The sequence below is a fragment of the Lithobates pipiens genome, unplaced genomic scaffold, assembly GCF_037356315.1.
Source record: "Lithobates pipiens isolate NorthernLeopardFrog02 unplaced genomic scaffold, aLitPip1_a1.2 Scaffold_23, whole genome shotgun sequence".
NCBI lineage: Eukaryota > Metazoa > Chordata > Amphibia > Anura > Ranidae > Lithobates > Lithobates pipiens.
The window spans coordinates 17,513,408-17,538,561 of NW_027507785.1; the positions used below are offsets into that span (position 1 = coordinate 17,513,408).

Consider the following 25,154-nt stretch of genomic DNA (forward strand, 5'->3'; position numbering starts at 1 on the left):
GTGATCAGGAAGGCTGGAGTACCACAATTGCATCACTGAAGATTGGCTGGAGCACCACAGCGATGTCACTGGCTTTCAGTGAATAGATTGCTTGGATGCTACAGCGACATCACTGGCTTACCTGTGAACTCAGACTGGAGAACCACAAAGATGTCACTGAAGTCTACTGAAGGGCCAGACTGGAGTATCACAGTGACGTTACTGGTTTCTAGTGAGCAAATTGGCTGAAGTACCACAATAATGTCACTGGCTTCCAGTGAATGGAAAGGCTGTAGTACCACAACAACATCACTGGCTTTCAGTGAATGGATTGGTTGGAGTGCCATAGCAACATCACTGGCTTCCAGAAACATAGGCTGGAGTACCACAGCAATGTTATTGGCTTCTATTGAATGGATTGGCTGGAGTACTACAGCAATGTCACTGACTTCCAGTGAATGGCTAGGCTGGAGTACCACAGTGATGTCACTGGCTTCTAGTGAAGGAATAGGCTGGAGTACCACAGTGATGTCACTGGCTTCTAGTGAAGGAATAGGCAGGTGTTTCCTGTATTTCCTCACATGGCCCCAGTAAGCAAATTAGTTGTTTGATGGATTTGAGCTTGAGATTTCAACCCCCATTTAATGTATTATCTGGGAATTAGTTTTTACTCATGGATTATTATTCAGTAAACTAATTGGATTTGGTATCTTCTGCTTTCCTGGGTATTAACAAATGAAAAGCAAAGCCAAGTCTTCCAAGGTCTCCGCTCCTAACCGTAGGTAATTGTGAAAGCCCCAGGGCTCCGCCTTGTGAATATGAAGTGTTAAAGTTTGTTGCTCTTTTTTTTATTTTAATGATCATTTCTGATCTCCCTGAAACATTTAAGCCAAGAGTTTGTAACTGTACGATATTTACTGTAAGATGTAGAACATTCAATAACTATTAAAATGTTTCCAAAAAAAAAAAAAAGCTATCTCGGTTTGACTTATTTCCAGTGTCAGCCAATGGGCTGTATAATGTCATGTAATGCTTAGCACAAAACTCTATACTCATGGTGCCAACAGTTCCAACCACCATTTAAAGGACAACCTCTGTTTAACCACTTTCAGACCGGACCATTTTGCTGGTCAAAGACCAGACCACTTTTCGGCACTGCGTCGCTTTAACTGACAATTGTGCGACGTGTTTTTGCGATTCGGCACTGCGTCGCTTTAACTGACAATTGTGCGGTCGTGTGACGTGGCTCCCAAACAAAATTGACGTCCTTTTTTTCCCACAAATAGAGCTTTCTTTTGGTGGTATTTGATCACCTGTGCGGTTTTTATTTTTTGCGCTATAAACAAAAATAGAGCGACAATTTTGAAAAAAACGCTTTATTTTTTACTTTTTGTTATAATAAATATCCCCCAAAAATATATAAAAAAAAACATTTTTTTCCCTCAGTTTAGGCCGATACGTATTCGTCTACATATTTTTGATTAAAAAAAAAATCGCAATAAGGTATTATTGATTGGTTTGCGCAAAAGTTATAGCGTTTAAAAAATAGGGATAGTTTTATAGCATTTTTATTAATACATTTTTTTTTTTTTTTTTTACTAGTAATGGCGGCGATCAGCGATTTTTATTGTGACTGCGACATTGTGGGGGACCCATCGGACATTTTTGACACATTTTTGGGACCATTGTCATTTATACAGTAATCACTGCTATATAAATGCAGTGATTCCTGTGTAAATGACACTGGCAGTGAAGGGGTTAACCAGTGGGTGGCAGTGTAGGGGTTAAGTGTTCCTAGGGATGTGTTACTAACTGTGGGGGGGTTGGGCTTTCATTTAGTGAACACTGATCTCTGCTCCAATCACATGGAGCAGAGATCAGCGTCACTAGTTGCTAGGCAGAATGGAGAAATGTTGTTTACAACGGCATTTCTTCATTCGGCCGCTCCGTGAGACGATCGCGGGGATGCCCGCGGCGATCGAGTCCGCGGGTCCCGCGACCGGACTCATGGGGGTCCCGACCAGCGCGGGAGCAGGGCGGCAAATTTAAAGGGACGTACATGTATGCCCATTTGCCTGCCCGTGCCATTCTGTCGACGTACATCGTCGTGCGCTGGTCGGCAAGTGGGCATATAACGCTTCCTCCCAGTCTGAATATACATATCAGATATTCCAACCATTGACAACCACAAGGCAATACTCATTAGGTTGCTCAACATGAACTGTTTGTTAGAACAAGAATACAGTCTTATATACAGTTGAAGAGGAGGTTGTGCCCCCCTGCTTATATTTCTCTAACAATACACCTGTAACCTGAAACATAAATTAACATGAGCTAATTAACTAATCCCTTAAAGCTGCCGAGGTGACTCCATGCCCACCTGGCCATTGTTGTGATTAATTAGGATTTCACTAATGTCAAACTTGTCACCAAGCTTCACACAGTATATTATACATTATCATAAGTATAAACACAGGACACCTTTTCACAATAGCAGGAGCTCCAGTAGGAATTGGCCCATCTCTTACATTGTACAGAGGCCAATGTGATCAGCTCTTTCAACTAACATGTTGAGTTCAGAATCAAACAAACCAGGAATAGTCTTTATATATATATCCTGGGAGATATTGTGGATAAATATTACTGTCCCATTTTAAAGAGGAGGGCCGGTTAAAAAAAAAATTCAAAGTCAGCAGCTGCAAACACTGCAGCTGCTGACTTAATAAGCCGACTTACCTGTCCAGGGCGCCCGCGATGCCGGCCGCCCGAGGCCGACCCGTCCCTCGGGTCCCGGCGCCGCCATTCTTTCTAAGGGAAACAGGCAGAGGAGCCTTGCGGCTTCACTGCCCATTTCCTACTGCGCATGCGTGAGTCGCGCAGCGCTTTGTGAATGGGACGCGCTGTGTTCTGGGACACACAGTTCCCAGAACACAGCGCGACCCATTACCCAGAAGACAACGCGACGAGGAGAGAAGAAAGAAGATCTCCGCGGAGGAGGAAGAGGCAGATTAGGATGATGATGATGATGATGATTTTTTTCTAATTTTTTAATGTATTTTTTTTTCAGGGTGGCCCTCCACTTTAAGTAATCCAAGCCATATTTTCCTAGTCACCCTGTGCCCCTAATAGACACAGGGTAACTTAGACATAGGACATGTGGAGCTGAAACAAGGGTTTCCCACCCTTTCCAAGGGATTCTGGGTTCCACAGCCCTCCCGTCACAGATTTGATTTAGATTGTCCCATATTTTGACTGCCATCATTGAATGTGAACAAAGAATTTGCTGAAATCGGTGTCGTTGATGTTGAGTATCTTCAGTTCTCTGAGCCCCCAGCACCACATGGAACCAGTTTTCAGCCACCATCTATGTTTTTGTTTAGAACAGGAGGTTACGCTATGCTGAGTAGAAGAGGCCTCACAGGACCCGTACAGGACTAAAGAAGGCCTTAAACTACATCTAAATGCTTTTATTAGTCTAAAAAAGTCCCAAATTCGGTTACTATGTGTCACGGTTGGGGGGTCAGGCTCAGAGACCAGTAGCTATAGCAGTAGAGACATTCCCACAGACCAGCAGGATAGATATACAAGCAGGTCACTCTAGCGGATGGGGGTGCTCATCTGAGGTGCGGGGCCTGATGACAAACGGGTGTTCACCAGAGCCCCTAATGGTGAAGATGGGTTTTTCTGCGTGTTAGTACCAGGTTGTGGTCCTCAGGATTGCCCCACCTGGAGATGAGGATGAGCAAGCCAGGGTCCAGTAGCAGATATACCAGGTAGGGATCGAACAGAAGCATGGTGGGGGAACAAGGCAAAAGTCAGTAACCAGTTGTAGTGGAGATATAGACAGCAGTAGGAGTGACAGACCGAGATATTGGCTGGTGAGAGCACAATAATCTGGCAAGCGGAGTGCAGAGACATGGCTTAAATCAGGAAGTTAATGGGAGGAGCAAAGAGTTCAAGGATCGGTAGAACACAAGGCAGGATTGTTCAATGGATCTGACAGGGTGCTGTCCAGCATCTCAGGTAGCTCAGTGAGAAGAGTTACTGCCACACACACAGCAGAGGTCCACGGTTAAGGTTCAGGCCCTGACACTGTTATACACAAGCTTCATAAAATACAAAAGAACTTCCTTTACTGTACATGTGTTTTTTTTTTTTTAATGGCAGACTATGGTTGCACTTTAGTTGAAACCTATACCCAGCAAGCTAAAGAAAGGCAGTCATCACCCTTCCAAAAAATGCTAATTGTCTGGTTGAGTCATTGACTCAAAGTATCAAAGGCAGACAACCAGAGGGCAGACATTTTGTTAAAATAGTTCCTATATTTCAGTGCAGGCTCGCAACTATAGTGTTTAGCTCATCTGCTGATTACTGTTATTAAAGCTCTCTTTACAAATGAGTGCTGCCTCTACTGACTGCTAGGGCCGATGGGCCAACCTCAAACACCAAAGGGCTGCATGTGGCCCTTCAGGCTGCAGGTTGGGCACCAGGGCCTTAGAGAAGCACAGGGGTACTGATATGGAATCTTGTAGTCATTGGGCAAATGTGCAAGTGGATGTTTGTTGTTGTGGAGGGACTAAAGCGAACGTAAGAACAGAACATAAAATTGGAAACGTCATTATAGTTTGCCCACATTCTCCACCACACACAAATTTGGTGGCATCTGTGTAGAGGTGGTACAACATGGTGCAGAGGCAATAACTCACACAGGCAGGTGCAATAGAAGACTTGTATTGAAGTAATGCAGTACTAGTTTACAACAAACCCGGTGGAAAGAATACCCAGCCGGGCACATTCACAGTTCAACGTGAAAAAAAGCAGATTTCAACTGGATTGGCAGCATCTGTTGAGAAGGGACAAAATGTGGTCTGGTCATCTCGTGACTAATCAGGGAGGTGTCCAGAAGAGATGTGACCCTATGCTTTCCCTCCACGCTAGAAACATTTCCCTAACTCTAGTACTATGCCTAACAGACGGGGTACCTTTCCCTACTCTGCCCACTAAGGAAATGCACGTCAAGCCTGGGAACCAGGGCTTTAAATAGGCTTTACCTGACCCAAGATGGCTGCTTGCGTCACATGGTTCAATTGGATCTCTTTTCCGTTGACCCAGGAAACCATAGAGCGTGGTCGTCAAGCCATGAATCATGATCAATTGGTTGACTGCGGAGAGCCAGCATGACCATGGCTCTGCCCTCCCCCCAGCCTCTGCTCCTCTTGTTCACTGCAGAGCGGGAGGCAGCATGGTGCTGGATGGAGGGCGGGGGCAGGAGCAGCCTCAGTGATTGGTTGCTTGGTGGTCCTAGTTTAATATAAAAAGTTAACGCCGGCAGCTCCTGCTCCCACCTTTCACTATGCCGTTTCCTGATATCTGCTTTGCTGTACACTAGAGCTGCCACGACGCGTCGACTACATCGACTAAGAAAATACGTTGACGTGCGTGCAGGGCGTCGATGCGTCACAGTGGGGGCAGTGCTTAGCATCTACCGCTCCCCTCCGTGCCGCCGTCCCCCTCTCTTCTCCCTTCCGTGCCGCCGTCCCTAGGGGTGCAACGGATCGTCACCGATCCATGCGCACATGCCGCGATCTGTGGAGCGCTCCGCGGTCTCGGCCTTAGGAGAGGCCGCGGCTTCGGCCTAGCTCCGAAGCGGCGGCCATCTTTCTACACCCAGGCGTTTACAATGTGATCGCTCCGATGGAGCGATCACTTGTAAACAAACCGTTTCTCTCTCCCCTCTCTGTACTGATCTGTGCAGTGGAGGGGAGAGGTCGGAGGGATGCAGCCATCCCTCCATACCCTGCCAATACTCTGCCCGCCAATACAATACTCTGCCCGCCAATGCAATACTCTGCCCGCCAATGCAATACTCTGCCCGCCAGTACTCTGCCCGCCAATACTCTGCAATACTATACTCTGCAATACTATACTCTGCCAGCCAATGCAATACTCTGCAATACTATACTCTGCCAGCCAATGCAATACTCTGCAATACTATACTCTGCCAGCCAATGCAATACTCTGCAATACTATACTCTTCCAGCCAATGCAATACTCTGCAATACTATACTCTGCCAGCCAATGCAATACTATACTCTGCCAGCCAATGCAATACTCTGCAATACAATACTCTGCCAGCCAATGCAATACTCTGCAATACAATACTCTGCCAGCCAATGCAATACTCTGCAATACTATACTCTGCCAGCCAATGCAATACTCTGCAATACAATACTCTGCCAGCCAATGCAATACTCTGCAATACTATACTCTGCCAGCCAATGCAATACTCTGCAATACTATACTCTGCCAGCCAATGCAATACTCTGCAATACTATACTCTGCCAGCCAATGCAATACTCTGCAATACTATACTCTTCCAGCCAATGCAATACTCTGCAATACTATACTCTGCCAGCCAATGCAATACTATACTCTGCCAGCCAATGCAATACTCTGCAATACAATACTCTGCCAGCCAATGCAATACTCTGCAATACAATACTCTGCCAGCCAATGCAATACTCTGCAATACAATACTCTGCCAGCCAATACAATACTCTGCAAGCCAATGCAGTACAATACACTGCCCGCCAATACAATACTCTCAAGGTTATCCAAAGGATTAATTAGCTAATCAAAAAAAAAACCACTAGATTCATAAAAAAATAAAAATAAAAAAAATAATCGGATAGTCGTTGACTAATCGAAGAAATAATCGACAGATTAGTCGACAGACAAATTAATCGTTAGTTGCAGCTCTACTGTACACACGCTTGCTGGTAGGAAGTGCTACCTACACAGTGCTGTGTGTATGTGAAGGGGGGGTAATGTGAAAGGGACAGAGGAGACACTGTTGGGGTGGGGGGGGGGGGCAGAGGTCACTACAGTGCAAGAGGGGAGATTCTCAACAGAAATGGACAAAGGACACTGCTTTGGGCGATGGGGAGGTGAAGGCCAGTGCTTTCAGTGATCAGAGGGGCTAAGGACACTTTGTGGGGGTGGAGGGCACTTCAGTGGGGGGGGGGGGGGGGGGTGATGTGAAGGGGGCAACACTACTGTGAAAGAAGGGGGGAAGAGGAACGTGATATAAAGTGGACAGAGGACTCTGCGTTGGGGGGTACCGAACACTACATCTGTGTCTTTTTATTGGGGGCTTGATCATTTTGGAGTTTCTTTTTAAGGGCGCTGCCTGATACCAGCCCCATGCCCACCCCAGATCTTTGCCTTCATGTTATCCGGGTAGATCTCAACCACTTAAAGGTTGCCTATCCCTGCCATAGAGAAACCATGTTCCTCTTGACCTCAACTCCAGCTGTAGTACAGCTGTGGAATATCGCCACCTGCAGGGGAGAAAGTAGACTGCAGCTGCCTATATCTGAGTTTACTGATTCTTGGGGGAAGGTTGAGCCCTCCAAGTTATGTCATGATAATGTAGGCTGGGCTGCAGGTGTAGAACGGAGCTCTTAAATGGCCAGTCTCGCAGGGAATACAAGGCTAACGGTATTGACAGTTCCTCAGGAATATCAGCCTATGAAAGCTGCATGGACATTAGCCCTGTACCATTTATTTGGTGCCCAGAGTCCAGCGTTAAGTAAAACCTACCCAAAATTTGCTTATTAAATCAGAAGGACATGTCAGTTTATTAAAAAAAAAAAAACACGTTAAAGTGAGATTTATACTTTATTTAAAAAGATACAGCACTTATTACTATAAGAAGAGAGAAATCAGATCGATTAATTATTTGGATCGAGGGAAAGATGAATGCAGCAATGTAAAGAGACATCCTTGATGAAAACCTTCTCCAGAGCGCTCTGGACCTCAGACTGGGGTGAAGGTTTCATCTTCCGACAGGACAATGACCCTCAGCACACAGCCAACATAACAAAGTAGTGGTTACGAAAAACTCTGTGAATGTCCTTGAGTGGCCCAGCCAGAGTCGAGACTTGAACCCGATTGAACATCTCTGGAGAGATCTGGAAAATGGCTGTGCACCGACACTTCTCCTACAACCTGGTGGAGCTTAAGAGGTCCTTCAAACAAGAATGGGAAAAAAACTGCCCACAAATAGGTGTGCCAAGCTTGTAGCATCATACTCAACAAGACTTGAGGCTGCAATTGGTGCCAAAGGGGCTTCACCAAAGTATTGAACAAAGGCTGTGAATACTTTACAGTACATCCAGAAAATATTCACAGCGCTTCACTTTTTCCACATCTTCTTATGTTACAGCCTTATTCCGAAACGGATTAAATTCATTATTGTCCTTTAAAATTCTACCCCATATTGACAATATGAAAGAAGTTTGAAATCTTTGCAAGTTTATTAAAAATAAAAAAACAAAATAAATCCCATGTAATAAGAATTCACAGCCTTTGCTCAATACTTTGGTGAAGCCCCTTTGGCGCCAATTACAGCCCCAAGTCTTGTTGAGTATGATGCTACAAGCTCGGCACTCCTATTTTTGGGCAGTTTCTCCCATTCTTCTTTGCAGGACCTCTCAAGCTCCATCAGGATGGATGGGAGAGCTTTGGTGCACAGCAATTTTCAGATCTCTCCAGAGATGTTCAAATCTGGGCTCTGGCTGGGTCACTCAAGGACATTCACAGAGTTGTCCCATTCCCATTGTTATCTTGGCTGTGTGCTTAGGGTCGTTGTCCTGTTGCAAGATGACCCTTCGCCCCAGTCTGAGGTCCAGAGCGCTCTGGAGCAGGTTTTCATCAAGGATGTAAATCTCTGTACATTGCTGCATTCATCTTTCTCTCAATCCTGACTAGTCTCCCAGTTCCTGCTTCTGAAAAACATCCCTGCAGTATGATGCTGCCACCACCATGCTTCACTGTAGGGATGGCATTGGCCAGATGATGAGCGGTGACTGGTTTCCTCCAGACATGACGCTTGCCATTGATACCAAATAGTTCAATCTTTGTTTCATCAGACCAGAGAATTTTGTTTCTCATGCTCTGAGAGTCCTTCAGGTGCCTTTTGGCAAACTCCAGGTGGGCTCTCATTTGCCTTTACTGAGGAGTGGCTTTCATCTGGTCACTTTACCATACAGTCCTGGTTTGCGGAGTGCTACTGAGATGGTTGTTCTTCTGGAAGGTTCTCCTTTTTCCACAGAGAAATGTTAGAGCTCTGTCAGAGTGACCATCGGGGTTCTTGGTCACCTCCCTGACTAAGGCCCTTCTCCCTCAATTGCTCACTTTGGCCAGGCGGCCCGTTCTATGGAAGAGTCCTGGTGGTTCCAAACTTCTTCCATTTACGGATGGTGGAGGCCACTGTGCTCAGTGGGACCTTCAATGCTGCAGAGAAATGTCTGTACCCTTCCCCAGATCTGAACAACGATACAATCCTGTCTCGGAGGTGTATAGGCAATTCCTTGGACTTCATGGCTTGGATTGTGCTCTGACATGCACTGTTACCCGTGGGACCTTCTATATAGACATGTGTGTGCCTTTCCAAATCGGGTCCAATCAACTGAATTTACCACAAGTGGACTCCAATCAAGCTGTAGAAACATCTCCAGGATGATCAGTGGAAACAGGAGACACCTGAACTCAATTTTGAGTGTCATGACAAAGGATGTGATACTTATGTACATGGGATTTTTTTTCATTTTTTATTTTTAATAAATTTGCAAAGATTTCAAACAAACTTCTTTCACGTTGTCATTATAGGGTGGTGTTTGTAGAATTTTGAGGAAAATAATGAATTGAAACCATTTTAGAATAAGGCTGTAACATAACAAAGTGTGGAAAAAGTGAAGTGCTGTGAATACTTTCTGGGTGCACCGTATCAGTTATTCTATGTGTTAATCATTCCCTCTAATAAATATTTGTCTATTATTAATCATTCTATCAATATGATCATCTATATAATTATTCTATCAGTCGTGATCGATCTATCTATCAATGATATACAGTGCCTTGACAAAGTATTCACACCCCTTGAATTTCTCCTCATGTTGTCATGTTACAACCAAAAATGTAAATGTATTTTATTGGGATTTTATGTGATAGACCAACACAAAGTGCCACATAAATTGTGAAGTGGAAGGAAAATGATAAACTATTTTTATTTTACAAATAAATATGTGAAAAGTGTGGGGGGTACATTTGTATGGCGCCCCCCGGAGTCAATACTTTGTAGAGACGCCTTTCACTGCAATTACAGCTGCAAGTCTTTTTGGGGATGTCTCTACCAGCTTTGCACATCTAGAGAGGGACATTTCTGCCCATTCTTCTGTGCAAAATATCTCAAGCTCTGTCAGATTGGATGGAGAGCGTCTGTGAACAGCAATTTTTAAGCCTTGCCACAGATTCTCAATGGGATTTAGGTCTGCACTGTGACTGGGTCATTCTAACACATGAATATGCTTTGATCTAAACCGGCGATCTGTAATTAGCGGACCTCCAGCTGTTGCAAAACTACAAGTCCCATCATGCCTCCTGCCTCTGGGTGTCATGCTTGTGGCTGTCAGAGTCTTGCTATGCCTCATGGGAGTTGTAGTTCTGCAACAGCTGGAGGTCCACTAATTGCATATCCATGAACCATTCCATTGTAGCTCTGGCTGTATGTTTCGGGTCGTTGTCCTGCTGGAAGGTGAACCTCCGCCCCGGTCTCAAGTCTTTTGCAGACTCCAACAGGTTTTCTTCTAAAATTGCCCTGTATTTGGCTCCATCCATCTTCCCATCAACTCTGAGCAGCTTCCCTGTCCCTGCTGAAGAAAAGCATCTCCACAACATGATGCTGCCACCACCATGTTTCACGGTGGGGATGGTGTGTTCAGCGTGAGGGGCAGTGTTAGTTTTCCGCTACACATAGCGTTTTTGAACTTTTTGGTCTAAAAGCAATTTTGGTCTCATCTGACCAGAGCACCTTCTTCCACATGTTTGCTGTGTCCCCCACATGGCTTCTCACAAACTGAAAATCGGACTTCTTATCTCTTTCTTCTTACCACTCTTCCATAAAGGGCAGATTTGTGGAGAGCACGACTAAGCCCTTGTACACATGGTTGGAGAATCTGTCGGAATGTGTCCTATCGGACCGTGTTGTCGGATATTCCGACTGTGTGTGGTATGCATCAGACTGATTCCGTCGGACACAATTTTCCAACTTGTTGGAAATATTTTCCGACCAACTGGTTTGATCGGACATACTCCGATCATGTGTAGAGCATTCCGATCGGACCAAGTGCCACGCATGCTCAGATCAAATTCCTACATCAAAGCTATTGGCTACTAGCCTGAACGTAGTCCCATCGTAACTAAATTACGTCATCACGTACTGAAAGATAGGATTTTTCGACAACTTAGTCCGACCGTGTGTATGCAACAGTTTCGGACAAAATCTGACGGATTTGGTTGTCGAAATCTCCAACCGTGTTTACAGGGGCTAATAGTTGTCCTGTGGACAGATTCTCCCACCTGAGCTGTGGATCTCTGCAGCTCCTCCAGAGTTACCATGGGCCTCTTGGCTGCTTCTCTGATGAATGCTCTCCTTGCCCGGCCTGGTCAGTTTAGGTGGACGGCCATGTCTTGGTAGGTTTGTAGTTGTGCCATACTCTTTCCATTTTCGGATGATGGATTAAACAGAGCTCCGTGAGATGACCAAAGCTTGAGGTATTTTTTTTATAACCTAATCCTGCTTTATACTTCTCCACAACTTTATCCCTGACCTGTCTGGTGTGTTCCTTGGCCTTCATGATGCTGTTTGTTCATTAAGGTTCTCTAACAAACCTATGAGGGCTTCACAGAACAGCTGCATTTATACTAAGATTACATTACACACAGGTGGACTCTATTTATGATTAGGTGACTTCTGAAGGTAATCGGTTCCATTCGATTTTATTTAGGGGTATCAGAATAAAGGGGGCTGAATACAAATGCCTCCCCACACTTTTCACGTTTATTTGTAAAACAATGTAGGACACCATTTATCATTTTCCTTCCACTTCACAATGATGTGCTACTTTGTGTTGGTTTATCACATAAAATCCCAATAAAATATGTTTTTGGCTGTAACATGACAAGATGTGGAGAATGTCAAGGGGTATGAATACTTTTTCAAGGCACCGTATGTCCCTCCATGTACGGGTATAGGGGGCGCTATGGTATATGTTGGTGCAGTGCGGTCTCACTATCGTCCAGGTGGTAATAATAACAGACACGTCCCCGTTTCCTCCCCCCGGATTGCCCACCGACACCCCAGGGGGCTCCTGTGTGGGTGAGGTCACATGACTGCGGTCACCTGGCATTGAAGTGCGCCAATTTTAATGCCGCTTGTTGAGCTTGGCAAGGCGGCACCGTGTAAGTGAATGAGACCCGCCTGGTTCTTCATATCTTCTGATGGATCTCCTAGAAGAGGATATATAAATCCTCGCTGTCCGGGCTGCGCTCACATCTGTGCGGGGGAAGGGAAGGACCACATCGCGCACCTTTCCATGACCACCAAAAACTCACCTGTGTTATATGTCGTTGGCTCTTCATGGCACACAATGCACCTTGATAGAAACACACACACACCAATACACACGGTAACAAAGAACTGCGCGCTTTTGTGTAGCGTTTTTTTTTTTTTTTAAAGCCAGCAGCTACAAATACTGCAGCTGCTGACTTTTAAAATAGTGACACTTACCTGTCCAGCGCGCCCGCGATGTCGGCACCCGAAGCCGATCTCTCGATCGTCTCTCGGGTGCTGCCTCCGCCATCTTGGGTATGGGAATCAGGAAGTGGAGCCTTTCGGCTTCATTTCCCGGTTCCCTACTGCGCATGCGCGAGTCGCGCTGTGCAATAAGGATGGTCCCCGCTGCCTCTGGGAACTGTGTGTTTCCCAGCAGGCAGCGGGGGACTTTCAGAAAGGGGCGTAATCTACGCCCCTTTCCGCAGAGAGCTATCCCGGAAGTGGTTGCAGAATACCTGTACTGTACAGGTACCTGCAACCCCCTCCCCCCTGAAAGGTGCCAATTGTGGCCCTGGAGGGGGGGAGGGTTCCAATGAGCGGAGGTCCACTTTAGGGTGGACCTCCGCTTTAAATAAGGGGGCGTCCGATTGTACCTGTACAGATGGGAGCAGAGCCTTACAGCTAATACAAATACAGAACTCTCTGATTAGATCAGCTCCCCCCTCCCCCCACTGCACAGGGACAGGGGACACCGCCTCCTATCCTCACCACGTGACCCGCAGCACCCGGCAGCGAAAGAGTTATCCAGCTCCAGCAGGACGGAGGGCTGCACTCTGATTGGTCGTGTTGGGGGAAAGACAAGACAGATCGGTCGGCCAATAGCAAGCAGACGACGCGCACGTGTGAGCCAGCTGCACGGCTGACTGCTTCTTATTGGTCAGACGAGCTGTCGGGTCCTCGCCGTAGCCAATCGGGGAGGAGGTTTCGGCGCATGTTCCGCCCGTCACTCTAAGCGTGTCTTCCGCGGCGCCAAATCTGTCACCGAGACCCAGAAACCTTCCCCGGCCGCGCCATGGACGAGATGTACCTGGACAACATCGACGAGCTGGTCACCGACCACAACAAGATCGTGAGAGCCGACACGTCCCCCTCCCCCAACACCTAGGATACCCCCCAACAACACCGTTACCTAGGATACCCCCCCATCACCCCCAACAACACCGTTACCTAGGATACCCCCCCATCACCCCCAACAACACCGTTACCTAGGATACCCCCCCATCACCCCTAACAACACCGTTACCTAGGATACCCCCCCATCACCCCCAACAACACCGTTACCTAGGATACCATCACCCCCAACAACACCGTTACCTAGGATCACCCCCAACAACACCGTTACCTAGGATCACCCCCAACAACACCGTTACCTAGGATCACCCCCAACAACACCGTTACCTAGGGTACCCCCAACAACACCGTTACCTAGGGTACCCCCAACAACACCGTTACCTAGGATACCCCCCATCACCACCGTTACCTAGGATACCCCCATCACCCCCAACAACACTGTTACCTAGGATACCCCCATCACCCCCAACAACACTGTTACCTAGGATACCCCCATCACCCCCAACAACACTGTTACCTAGGGTACCCCCCATCACCACCGTTACCTAGGATACCCCCATCACCCCCAACAACACTGTTACCTAGGATACCCCCATCACCACCGTTACCTAGGATACCCCCATCACCCCCAACAACACTTACCTAGGATACCCCCCATCACCCCCAACAACACCGTTACCTAGGGTACCCCCCATCACCCCCAACAACACCGTTACCTAGGATACCCCCCATCACCACCGTTGCCTAGGATACCCCCATCACCCCCAACAACACCGTTACCTAGGGTACCCCCAACAACACCGTTACCTAGGATACCCCCATCACCCCCAACAACACCGTTACCTAGGGTACCCCCAACAACACCGTTACCTAGGGTACCCCCAACAACACCGTTACCTAGGGTACCCCCAACAACACCGTTACCTAGGGTACCCCCAACAACACCGTTACCTAGGGTACCCCCAACAACACCGTTACCTAGGGTACCCCCAACAACACCGTTACCTAGGATACCCCCCCATCACCCCCAACAACACCGTTACCTAGGATACCATCACCCCCAACAACACCGTTACCTAGGATACCATCACCCCCAACAACACCGTTACCTAGGATACCATCACCCCCAACAACACCGTTACCTAGGATACCATCACCCCCAACAACACCGTTACCTAGGATCACCCCCAACAACACCGTTACCTAGGATCACCCCCAACAACACCGTTACCTAGGATCACCCCCAACAACACCGTTACCTAGGATCACCCCCAACAACACCGTTACCTAGGATCACCCCCAACAACACCGTTACCTAGGATCACCCCCAACAACACCGTTACCTAGGATCACCCCCAACAACACCGTTACCTAGGATCACCCCCAACAACACCGTTACCTAGGATCACCCCCAACAACGCCGTTACCTAGGATCACCCCCAACAACGCCGTTACCTAGGATCACCCCCAACAACGCCGTTACCTAGGATCACCCCCAACAACGCCGTTACCTAGGATCACCCCCAACAACGCCGTTACCTAGGGTACCCCCAACAACACCGTTGCCTAGGGTACCCCACCATCACCTCCAACAACACGGTTGCCTCGGATAACCCCCATCACCCCCCATCACCACCGTTGCCTAGGATAACCCCCATCACCCCCCATCAACACCGTTGCCTAGGATACCCCCCAATACCCCCAACAACACAGTTGCCTAGGATTCCCCCCAATACCCCCAACAACACCATTGCCTAGGGTACCCCACCATCACCTCCAACAACACGGTTGCCTCGGATAACCCCCATCACCAACTTTGCCTAGGATAACCCCCATCACCCCCCATCAACACCGTTGCCTAGGATACCCCCCAATACCCCCAACAACACAGTTGCCTAGGATTCCCCCCAATACCCCCAACAACACCGTTGCCTAGGATACCCCCCCATCACCCCCAGCAACACCGTTGCCTAGGATACCCCCCCCATCACCCCCAACAACACCGTTGCCTAGGATACCCCCCCATCACCCCCAACAACACCGTTGCCTAGGATACCCCCCATCACCCCCAACAACAGCGTTACCTAGTATACCCCCAACAACAGCGTTACCTAGGGTACCCCCAACAACAGCGTTACCTAGGGTACCCCCCAACAACAGCGTTACCTAGGGTACCCCCCAACAACAGCGTTACCTAGGGTACCCCCCAACAACAGCGTTACCTAGGGTACCCCCCAACAACAGCGTTACCTAGGGTACCCCCCAACAACAGCGTTACCTAGGGTACCCCCCAACAACAGCGTTACCTAGGGTACCCCCCAACAACAGCGTTACCTAGGGTACCCCCCAACAACAGCGTTACCTAGGGTACCCCCCAACAACAGCGTTACCTAGGGTACCCCCCAACAACAGCGTTACCTAGGGTACCCCCCAACAACAGCGTTACCTAGGGTACCCCCCAACAACAGCGTTACCTAGGGTACCCCCCAACAACAGCGTTACCTAGGGTACCCCCCAACAACAGCGTTACCTAGGGTACCCCCCAACAACAGCGCTACCTAGGGTACCCCCCAACAACAGCGCTACCTAGGGTACCCCCCAACAACGCCGTTACCTAGGGTACCCCCAACAACGCCGTTGCCTAGGGTACCCCAACCACCCCCAACAACGCCGTTGCCTGGGGTACCCCCCCAACATCGCCGTTGCCTGGGGTACCCCCCCCAACATCGCCGTTGCCTGGGGTACCCCCCCAACAACGCCGTTGCCTGGGGTACCCCCCCATCACCTCCAACAACACGGTTGCCTAGGATACCCCCCATCACCCCCAACGACACGGTTGCCTAGGATACCCCCCATCACCCCCAGCGACACGGTTGCCTAGGATACCCCCCATCACCCCCAACAGCACCGTTACCTAGGATACCCCCCATCACCCCCAACAGCACCGTTACCTAGGATACCCCTCAATCACCCCCAACAACACCGTTACCTAGGATACCCCCCCATCACCACCGTTACCTAGGATACCCCCATCACCTCCCAACGACACCATTACCTTGGATACCCCAACAACACCGTTACCTAGGATATCACCACCGTTACCTAGGATACCCCCATCACCCCTAACAACACTGTTACCTAGGATACCCCCCCACCACCACTGTTACCTAGGATACCCCCAACAACGCTGTTACCTAGGATACCCCCCAATAAAGCCATTACCTAGGATACCCCCATCTCCCCAACATCACCGTTACCTAGGATACCCCCCATCAACCCCCAACAACGCCATTACCTAGGATACCCCCTATCACCCCCTATCGACGCTGTTACCTAGGATACCCCTATCGACGCTGTTACCCAGGATATACCCCTTCTCCATCACCCCTAAACACCGGTGCCCCATCACCCCCAACAACGCCATTATCTGAGATATCTCCCCTCCTCTTATGACCCCTAACACCGTTACCTAGGATACCCCCCTTCTCCATCACCCCTAAACACCGGTGCCCCATCACCCCCAACAACACCGTTTCCTAGGATACCCCTCCATCACCCCCAACAGCACCGTTACCTAGGATACCCCTCCATCACCCCCAACAGCACCGTTACCTAGGATACCCCTCCATCACCCCCAACAGCACTGTTACCTAGGATACCCCTCCATCACCCCCAACAGCACCGTTACCTAGGATACCCCTCCATCACCCCCAACAGCACCGTTACCTAGGATACCCCTCCATCACCCCCAACAGCACCGTTACCTAGGATACCCCTCCATCACCCCCAACACCACCGTTACCTAGGATACCCCCCCCCCCATCACCACCGTTACCTAGGATACCCCCCATCACCCCCCAACGACACCATTACCTTGGATACCCCAACAACACCGTTACCTAGGATATCACCACCGTTACCTAGGATGCCCCCATCACCCCTAACAACACTGTTACCTAGGATACCCCCCCACCACCACTGTTACCTAGGATACCCCCCCACCACCACTGTTACCTAGGATACCCCCCCACCACCACTGTTACCTAGGATACCCCCCCACCACCACTGTTACCTAGGATACCCCCCCACCACCACTGTTACTTAGGATACCCCCCCACCACCACTGTTACCTAGGATACCCCCCACCACCACTGTTACCTAGGATACCCCCCCACCACCACTGTTACCTAGGATACCCCTCCACCACCACTGTTACCTAGGATACCCCTCCACCACCACTGTTACCTAGGATACCCCTCCACCACCACTGTTACCTAGGATACCCCCCCACCACCACTGTTACCTAGGATACCCCCAACAACGCTGTTACCTAGGATACCCCCCAACAAAGCCATTACCTAGGATACCCCCATCTCCCCAACATCACCGTTACCTAGGATACCCCCCATCACCCCCAACAACACCGTTGCCTAGGATACCCCCCATCACCCCCAACAACACCGTTGCCTAGGATACCCCCCATCACCCCCAACAACACCGTTGCCTAGGATACCCCCCATCACCCCCAACAACACCGTTGCCTAGGATACCCCCCAGCACCCCCAACAACACCGTTGCCTAGGATACCCCCCATCACCCCCAACAACACCGTTGCCTAGGATACCCCCCAGCACCCCCAACAACACCGTTGCCTAGGATACCCCCCAGCACCCCCAACAAAACCGTTGCCTAGGATACCCCCCAGCACCCCCAACAACACCGTTGCCTAGGATACCCCCATCACCCTCAGCGACACCGTTGCCTAGGATACCCCCCATACCCCCAACAACACCATTGCCTAGGATACCCCCCCATCACCCCCCAACAACACCGTTGCCTAGGATACCCCCCCCATCATCCCCCAACAACACCGTTGCCTAGGATACCCCCCCATCACCCCCAACAACACCGTTGCCTAGGATACCCCCCATCACCCCCAACAACACCGTTGCCTAGGATACCCTCCATCACCCCCAACGACACCGTTACCTGGGATACCCCCCATCATCACCACTGTTACCCAGGATACCCCCATCACCCCTAACAACACTGTTACCTAGGATACCCCCCCATCACCACTGTTACCTAGGATACCTCCCATCAACCCCCAACAACGCCATTACCTAGGATACCCCCCCCATCACCCCCTATTGACGCTGTTACCTAGGATACCCCCCTTCTCCATCACCCCTAAACACCGGTGCCCCATCACCCCCAACTACACCGTTACCTAGGATACCCCTCCATCACCTCCAACAGCACCGTTACCTAGGATACCCCTCCATCACCCCCAACAGCACCGTTACCTAGGATACCCCTCCATCACCCCCAACAGCACCGTTACCTAGGATACCCCTCCATCACCCCCAACAGCACCGTTACCTAGGATACCCCTCCATCACCCCCAACAGCACCGTTACCTAGGATACCCCTCCATCACCCCCAACAGCACCGTTACCTAGGATACCCCTCCATCACCCCCAACAGCACCGTTACCTAGGATACCCCTCCATCACCCCCAACAGCACCGTTACCTAGGATACCCCTCCATCACCCCCAACAGCACCGTTACCTAGGATACCCCTCCATCACCCCCAACAGCACCGTTACCTAGGATACCCCTCCATCACCCCCAACAGCACCGTTACCTAGGATACCCCTCCATCACCCCCAACAGCACCGTTACCTAGGATACCCCTCCATCACCCCCAACAGCACCGTTACCTAGGATACCCCTCCATCACCCCCAACAGCACCGTTACCTAGGATACCCCTCCATCACCCCCAACAGCACCGTTACCTAGGATACCCCTCCATCACCCCCAACAGCACCGTTACCTAGGATACCCCTCCATCACCCCCAACAGCACCGTTACCTAGGATACCCCTCCATCACCCCCAACAGCACCGTTACCTAGGATACCCCTCCATCACCCCCAACAGCACCGTTACCTAGGATACCCCTCCATCACCCCCAACAGCACCGTTACCTAGGATACCCCTCCATCACCCCCAACAGCACCGTTACCTAGGATACCCCTCCATCACCCCCAACAGCACCGTTACCTAGGATACCCCTCCATCACCCCCAACAGCACCGTTACCTAGGATACCCCTCCATCACCCCCAACAGCACCGTTACCTAGGATACCCCTCCATCACCCCCAACAGCACCGTTACCTAGGATACCCCTCCATCACCCCCAACAGCACCGTTACCTAGGATACCCCTCCATCACCCCCAACAGCACCGTTACCTAGGGTACCCCTCCATCACCCCCAACAGCACCGTTACCTAGGGTACCCCCCCCCCCATCACCGTTACCTAGGATACCCCCCATCACCCCCCAACGACACCATTACCTAGGATATCACCACCGTTACCTAGGATACCCCCTATCACCCCCTATCGACGCTGTTACCTAGGATACCCCTATCGACGCTGTTACCCAGGATATACCCCTTCTCCATCACCCCTAAACACCGGTGCCCCGTCACCCCCAACAACGCCATTATCTGAGATATCTCCCCTCCTCTTATGACCCCTAACACCGTTACCTAGGTTACCCCTCACTGACACTCTCCCCATCCATACAACAACAGCCAGCACCTCCAAATTACCACAAATACCCTGGAGAGCCCTCAGATCACCATCTTAGACACCCCACTTTCCCAGAGACCACCCACACTCCAGAGACCCTGCTAATAACCATTGTTGGGGGGGGGGGGGGCCCCCCAAACCTCTCGTGACCCCGGAGTCGAGGTCCTCCTCCTTTTAGTCTTTTGATGACTGTCTTCTCCCAAACCCTCAAAGTTCTCATCTCCTGACCCCAGAGTCATTGTTCTCCTCCAAGTTGCCCTTCCCATCCTCTCCAAACCGCACACAGTACTTATGTTAGTGTTTTGAAGGCATTCTAGATGGGTTGTATCTGCATGCAAACCTCCTTGGGTAACACGCATATGATGCTGAACAACCACGATCGAAAATAACTCAACTCAAATGGCTCAAGGATTGGGAGCAACAAGCTAGACGCAGTGATGGTGAACCTTGGCACCCACCCCAGATGTTTTGGAACTACATCTCCCATGATGCAGTGTAGTGGAGCATCATGGGAAATGTAGTTCCAAAACATCTGGGGTGCCAAGGTTCACCATCACTGAGCTAGAGGATGCCGGACGTCCTCCAGCCAGGCAATGAGGTGGAGCGCTATCTGCAGCTTCTAATGCACCTGAGAAGCTCACAAGTCGACACTCTCATTACCACTTGTAATGAAAAGGCAGCTTTTAGTAGAGAACGTCATCAGCATGTTGATAAGGGGGGGAGAGGAACCGGGGAAGGGACGATATAAGCAGATTAAACTTCAGCTTGAAGACTCTCTACCACCTATGTACTATACATCCCTCTATATCCTCTTCTTACCACCACTCTACTTCTCCTTATCCTCATACCTGGATTTAACCCTCTCCACCCCCTTCAGTTTTAATAATTTTTCCTTACAACCAATGGCGGCGGGTGCTCAATATTTTGGGGGCTAGGGGGCGGCAACCCCCCCAGCAGGGGGCAGAGACAGACGGGTAGGCCCACACCCCCTCCTGCTGGAGACGGACAGGAAGGCAGCAATCAGAGACCTTAGGTGACGTTTGGTAGGGCTGTTGCTTCTCCTCCAGGCCTAACAGGAAGTGGTTCCTGAGACCCGATTGGCCGGGAGTCCTAAGATTCCCTGGCCAATCGGGTCTCGGAACCCGCTTCCTAATGGACCTGGAGAAAAGTCAGGAGGACAATAGTGAATATTAATTTTTCTATTGTTACACAAGTGGGTGGACTCGGGGCTAATTAGAGCCTCAGACTCGAATTATGTGCTTAAAAAAATGTTTTAAATTAAAAACCCCTATTAAAATCCATGCGTCTGGTGCCCTGTATGTAGATTAGGGGGGTGGAGCCAGAGACAAAACGAGAATTCTCCCGCTCTACAAGACTCTGGTCCAGCCGCACCTGGAGTATACTGTCCAGTTCTGGGCACCAGTCCTCAGGAAGGATGTGCTGGACATGGGAGTGAGTACAGAGAAGGGCAACAAAGCTGATAAAGGGTCTGGAGGATATTGGTTATGAGGAAAGGTTGTGAGCTCTGAACTTATTCTCTCTGGAGAAGGGATATGACTTCAATATACAAATACCGTACTGGTGACCCCACAATAGGGATAAAACTTTTTCGCAGAAGGGGGTTTAACTAGACTCTTGGCCACTCCACTAAAATTAGAAGAAAAGAGGTTTAACCTTAACCACTTTCAGCCCCGGACCATTTTGCTGGCCAAAGACCAGACCACTCTTTGCGATTCGGCACTGCGTTGCTTTAACTGACAATTGCGCGGTCGTGCGACGTGGCTCCCAAACAAAATTGACGTCCTTTTTTTCCCACAAATAGAGCTTTCTTTTGGTGGTATTTGATCACCTCTGCAGGTTTAATGTTTTGCGCTATAAACAAAAATAGAGCGACAATTTTGGAAAAAAAAGCATTATTTTTTACTTTTTGTTATAATAAATATCCCCAAAAATATATAAAAAAAACATTTTTTCCCTCAGTTTCGGCCGATACGTATTCTTCTACATATTTTTGGTAAAAAAATGCAATAAGCGATTATTGATTGGTTTGCGCAAAAGTTATAGCGTTTACAAAATAGGGATAGTTTTATGGCATTTTTATTAAAAAAAAATTTTTTTACTAGTAATGGCGGCGATCAGCGATTGATTTTTTTATTTTTATTATTTTATTTTTTTAATATTGTGACTGCGACATTATGACGGACACATCGGACATTTTTGACACATTTTTTGGACCATTGTCAGTTATACAGCAATCGCTGCTATATAAATGCAGTGATTCCTGTGTAAATGACACTGGCAGTGAAGGGGTTAACCAGTGGATGGCAGTGTAGGGGTTAAGTGTTCCTAGGGGTGTGTTACTAACTGTGGGGGGCTGGGCTTTCATTTAGTGAACACTGATCTCTGCTCCAATCACATCAGAGCAGCAGAGATCAGCGCCACTAGTTGCTAGGCAGAATGGAGAAATGCTGTTTACAACGGCATTTCTCCATTCAGCCGTCCCGTGAGATGATCGCGAGTATGCCCGCGGCGATCGAGTCCACGGGACCCGCGACCGGACTCACGGGGGGGTCCCGACCGGCACGCGACCGCGCCGCCGGCGGTGCGCTCGCAGGGCGGCATTGAAGATTGGACGTACCTGTACGCCAATATGCCTGCCCGTGCCATTCTGCCGACGTACATCGGCGTGGGCTGGTCAGGAACCGGTTAAACTACATAGAGGGTTCTTTACTGTAAGAGCGGCAAGGATGTGGAATTCCCTTCCACAGACGGTGGTCTCAGCGAGGAGCATCGATATTTAAAAAATAATTATTAGATAAGCACCTGAACGACCACAACATGCAGAGATATACAATGTAACACTGACATATAATCACACACATAGGTTGGATGGGTGACTGCTTACAACAGTGGACTCCATTTGCCCCTCCCCAATTGCCTGTTTTTTTTTTGTTTGTTTTTTTTCTGCCCAGGCTGACCTTATTACAATGTTTCTTGCTGCTTTGCTCCTATTCTCAGTTTAGAATCTCGGTGGGTTTTGATTTGTGATTCTGTTCCTCTTTGTCTACTTGTAGGTGACCTATAAGTGGCTGAGCCACACGCTGGGGGTCCACGTCAATCAAGCTAAACAGTGAGTACCCGAAATCGGGTCCTGTGTGTTTCCATTGTTCTGTCCTTTTCTGCTCCCCATACAATGTACAATCTGTACGATTTCCTTGATCTATCAAGAATGTAATGCGAGGGCCTGCCTGATTGGCTATAAATTGATTTGTTTAGGTTGGTCCTCATATTACAAAGTTTTGTTAACTCTATAGTTGGTTGATCTGTTGGTACATTTGCATTACCGTATGGGTGAGACCGGGGCAGACTGCCTCAGGGCCCGTGGCCAGTAGGGGACCCCATGACATCTTTCACTTCGATCTACCTGTCAATCACAGTTAGCTGACGGCAGTGGCGTAACTAGAACCTTCAGGGCCCTGATGCAAGAAACCATGAAGGGCCCCCCTGAACCCCAGCCAGGGCCCTTCCCTCCGAGTCCGGCAGTGGAACTCCAGGGCGTGGTCACAGGTATGACCTTTGTGAGCCCTGTAGTTCCACCACTGGTTGGGGAGAACAGACATCGGACTGAGCGGCAATGCATGGAGCAGGAGAGGGGTACTCTGAGGACACAGGTCATGCGGGGAATGCACAACTAAAGCCAGTGCGATAGTAGAGCATGGAGCTCTGCTAATCACCCTCCGCTTCCAGCCACCCGTGTGCATGGTGCACTGGTACCCCTAGCTGCCTATGCTGCTGCTGGCCATATGTAGAGGGGGCTGCATGGGCCCCCTGCATCACAGGGCCCGGTTGCGGTCGCAACTGCTGCACCCCCTATAGTTACGCCCCTGGCTGACGGGTAGATCGGGTCCCGAATCCCTGCTAAGAGACTGCAGTGTAAACAGACCTCTCGTGATGTGCTCCTTCCCTCCTGTCCATTCCAGGTACTTGTATTTGGCATCACCTCGGATGGATGAGACGAGAGGAGGGGCCGTCGGAGAGGAGCGCATCACAAGAAGTCTGTTTACAGCCACTTTCTTTGCTACTCTGCATCTAGGAAGGAAAGTGCAGCAGCTTGTATGCTATCCTGTGTCCCTCTATGTGCCCAGCATCCTGCTCTGTGCCCCAATGCATTGATGTCTGTTCCCCGTGATGTGCCCTACTGTGTGTCCTACTGTGTGCCCAGTTCCCTCCTGTGGGCCTTGTAATGTGTCCTGAGCCCTACTGTATGCCCCATGATGTGCCCTGTACCCTGCAGTGTGCTGTATGATGTGCCCTGCTGTGTGCCCCATGATGCATCATTCAGTGCCCCGTAATGTGCTCTACTGTGTGGACCATATGTGCTCTTGCCCCATGTAATATCCCCTGCTGTGCCACATAATGTATCCTCTTGCCCCATGTAATATGCCCTGCATATTGCCTCATAATGTGCCCCGCTATGCCCCATAATGAGATTTTATCCCTGCTAATGTGCTCTGCTGTGCCCTCGTACCCCTTTGTAATATACTCTGCTGTACCCCATAATGTACCCTCCTGCCCCATGTAATGTTCCATGCTGTGCCCCATAATATGCCCTCCTGCCCCATGTAATGTGCCCTATAATTTTCCCTGCTGCCCCTCCCATGTAATGTGTTGTAGTCTGCCCTCCCGACTCCCTGTGCTAGAACCTGCTGACTTCTATACTTTGTCATGGTTCCCCCCATGCTCTGCCCTGCTGCCCCCATGTGTACTGTGCTTGCTTGACATCTTTTGCTCTGCCCTGCTGCCCCCATGTGTACTGTGCTTGCTTGACATCCTATGCTCTGCCCTGCTGCCCCCTGTGTACTGTGCTTGCTTGACATCCTATGCTCTGCCCTGCTGCCCCCATGTGTACTGTGCTTGCTTGACATCCTATGCTCTGCCCTGCTGCCCCCATGTGTACTGTGCTTGCTTGACATCCTATGCTCTGCCCTGCTGCCCCCATGTGTACTGTGCTTGCTTGACATCCTATGCTCTGCCCTGCTGCCCCCAT

At 49.6% G+C, this 25,154-nt stretch overlaps 1 protein-coding gene across 2 annotated transcripts in view; it reads left to right on the forward strand.

Moving 5' to 3' along the window:
- The first annotated feature begins 13,343 nt into the window (after positions 1-13,343).
- The window catches only part of POLD3 (DNA polymerase delta 3, accessory subunit), a 49,060-nt gene continuing 37,249 nt past the window's right edge, over positions 13,344-25,154 (forward strand). For both annotated transcript variants that reach the window (XM_077451223.1, XM_077451224.1), the window contains exons 1-2: positions 13,344-13,505; positions 23,182-23,237. In XM_077451223.1, coding sequence (XP_077307349.1) covers positions 13,449-13,505; positions 23,182-23,237 — 113 coding nt within the window. In that variant the 5' untranslated portion in view covers positions 13,344-13,448. The remainder of the gene's footprint in view (positions 13,506-23,181; positions 23,238-25,154) is intronic.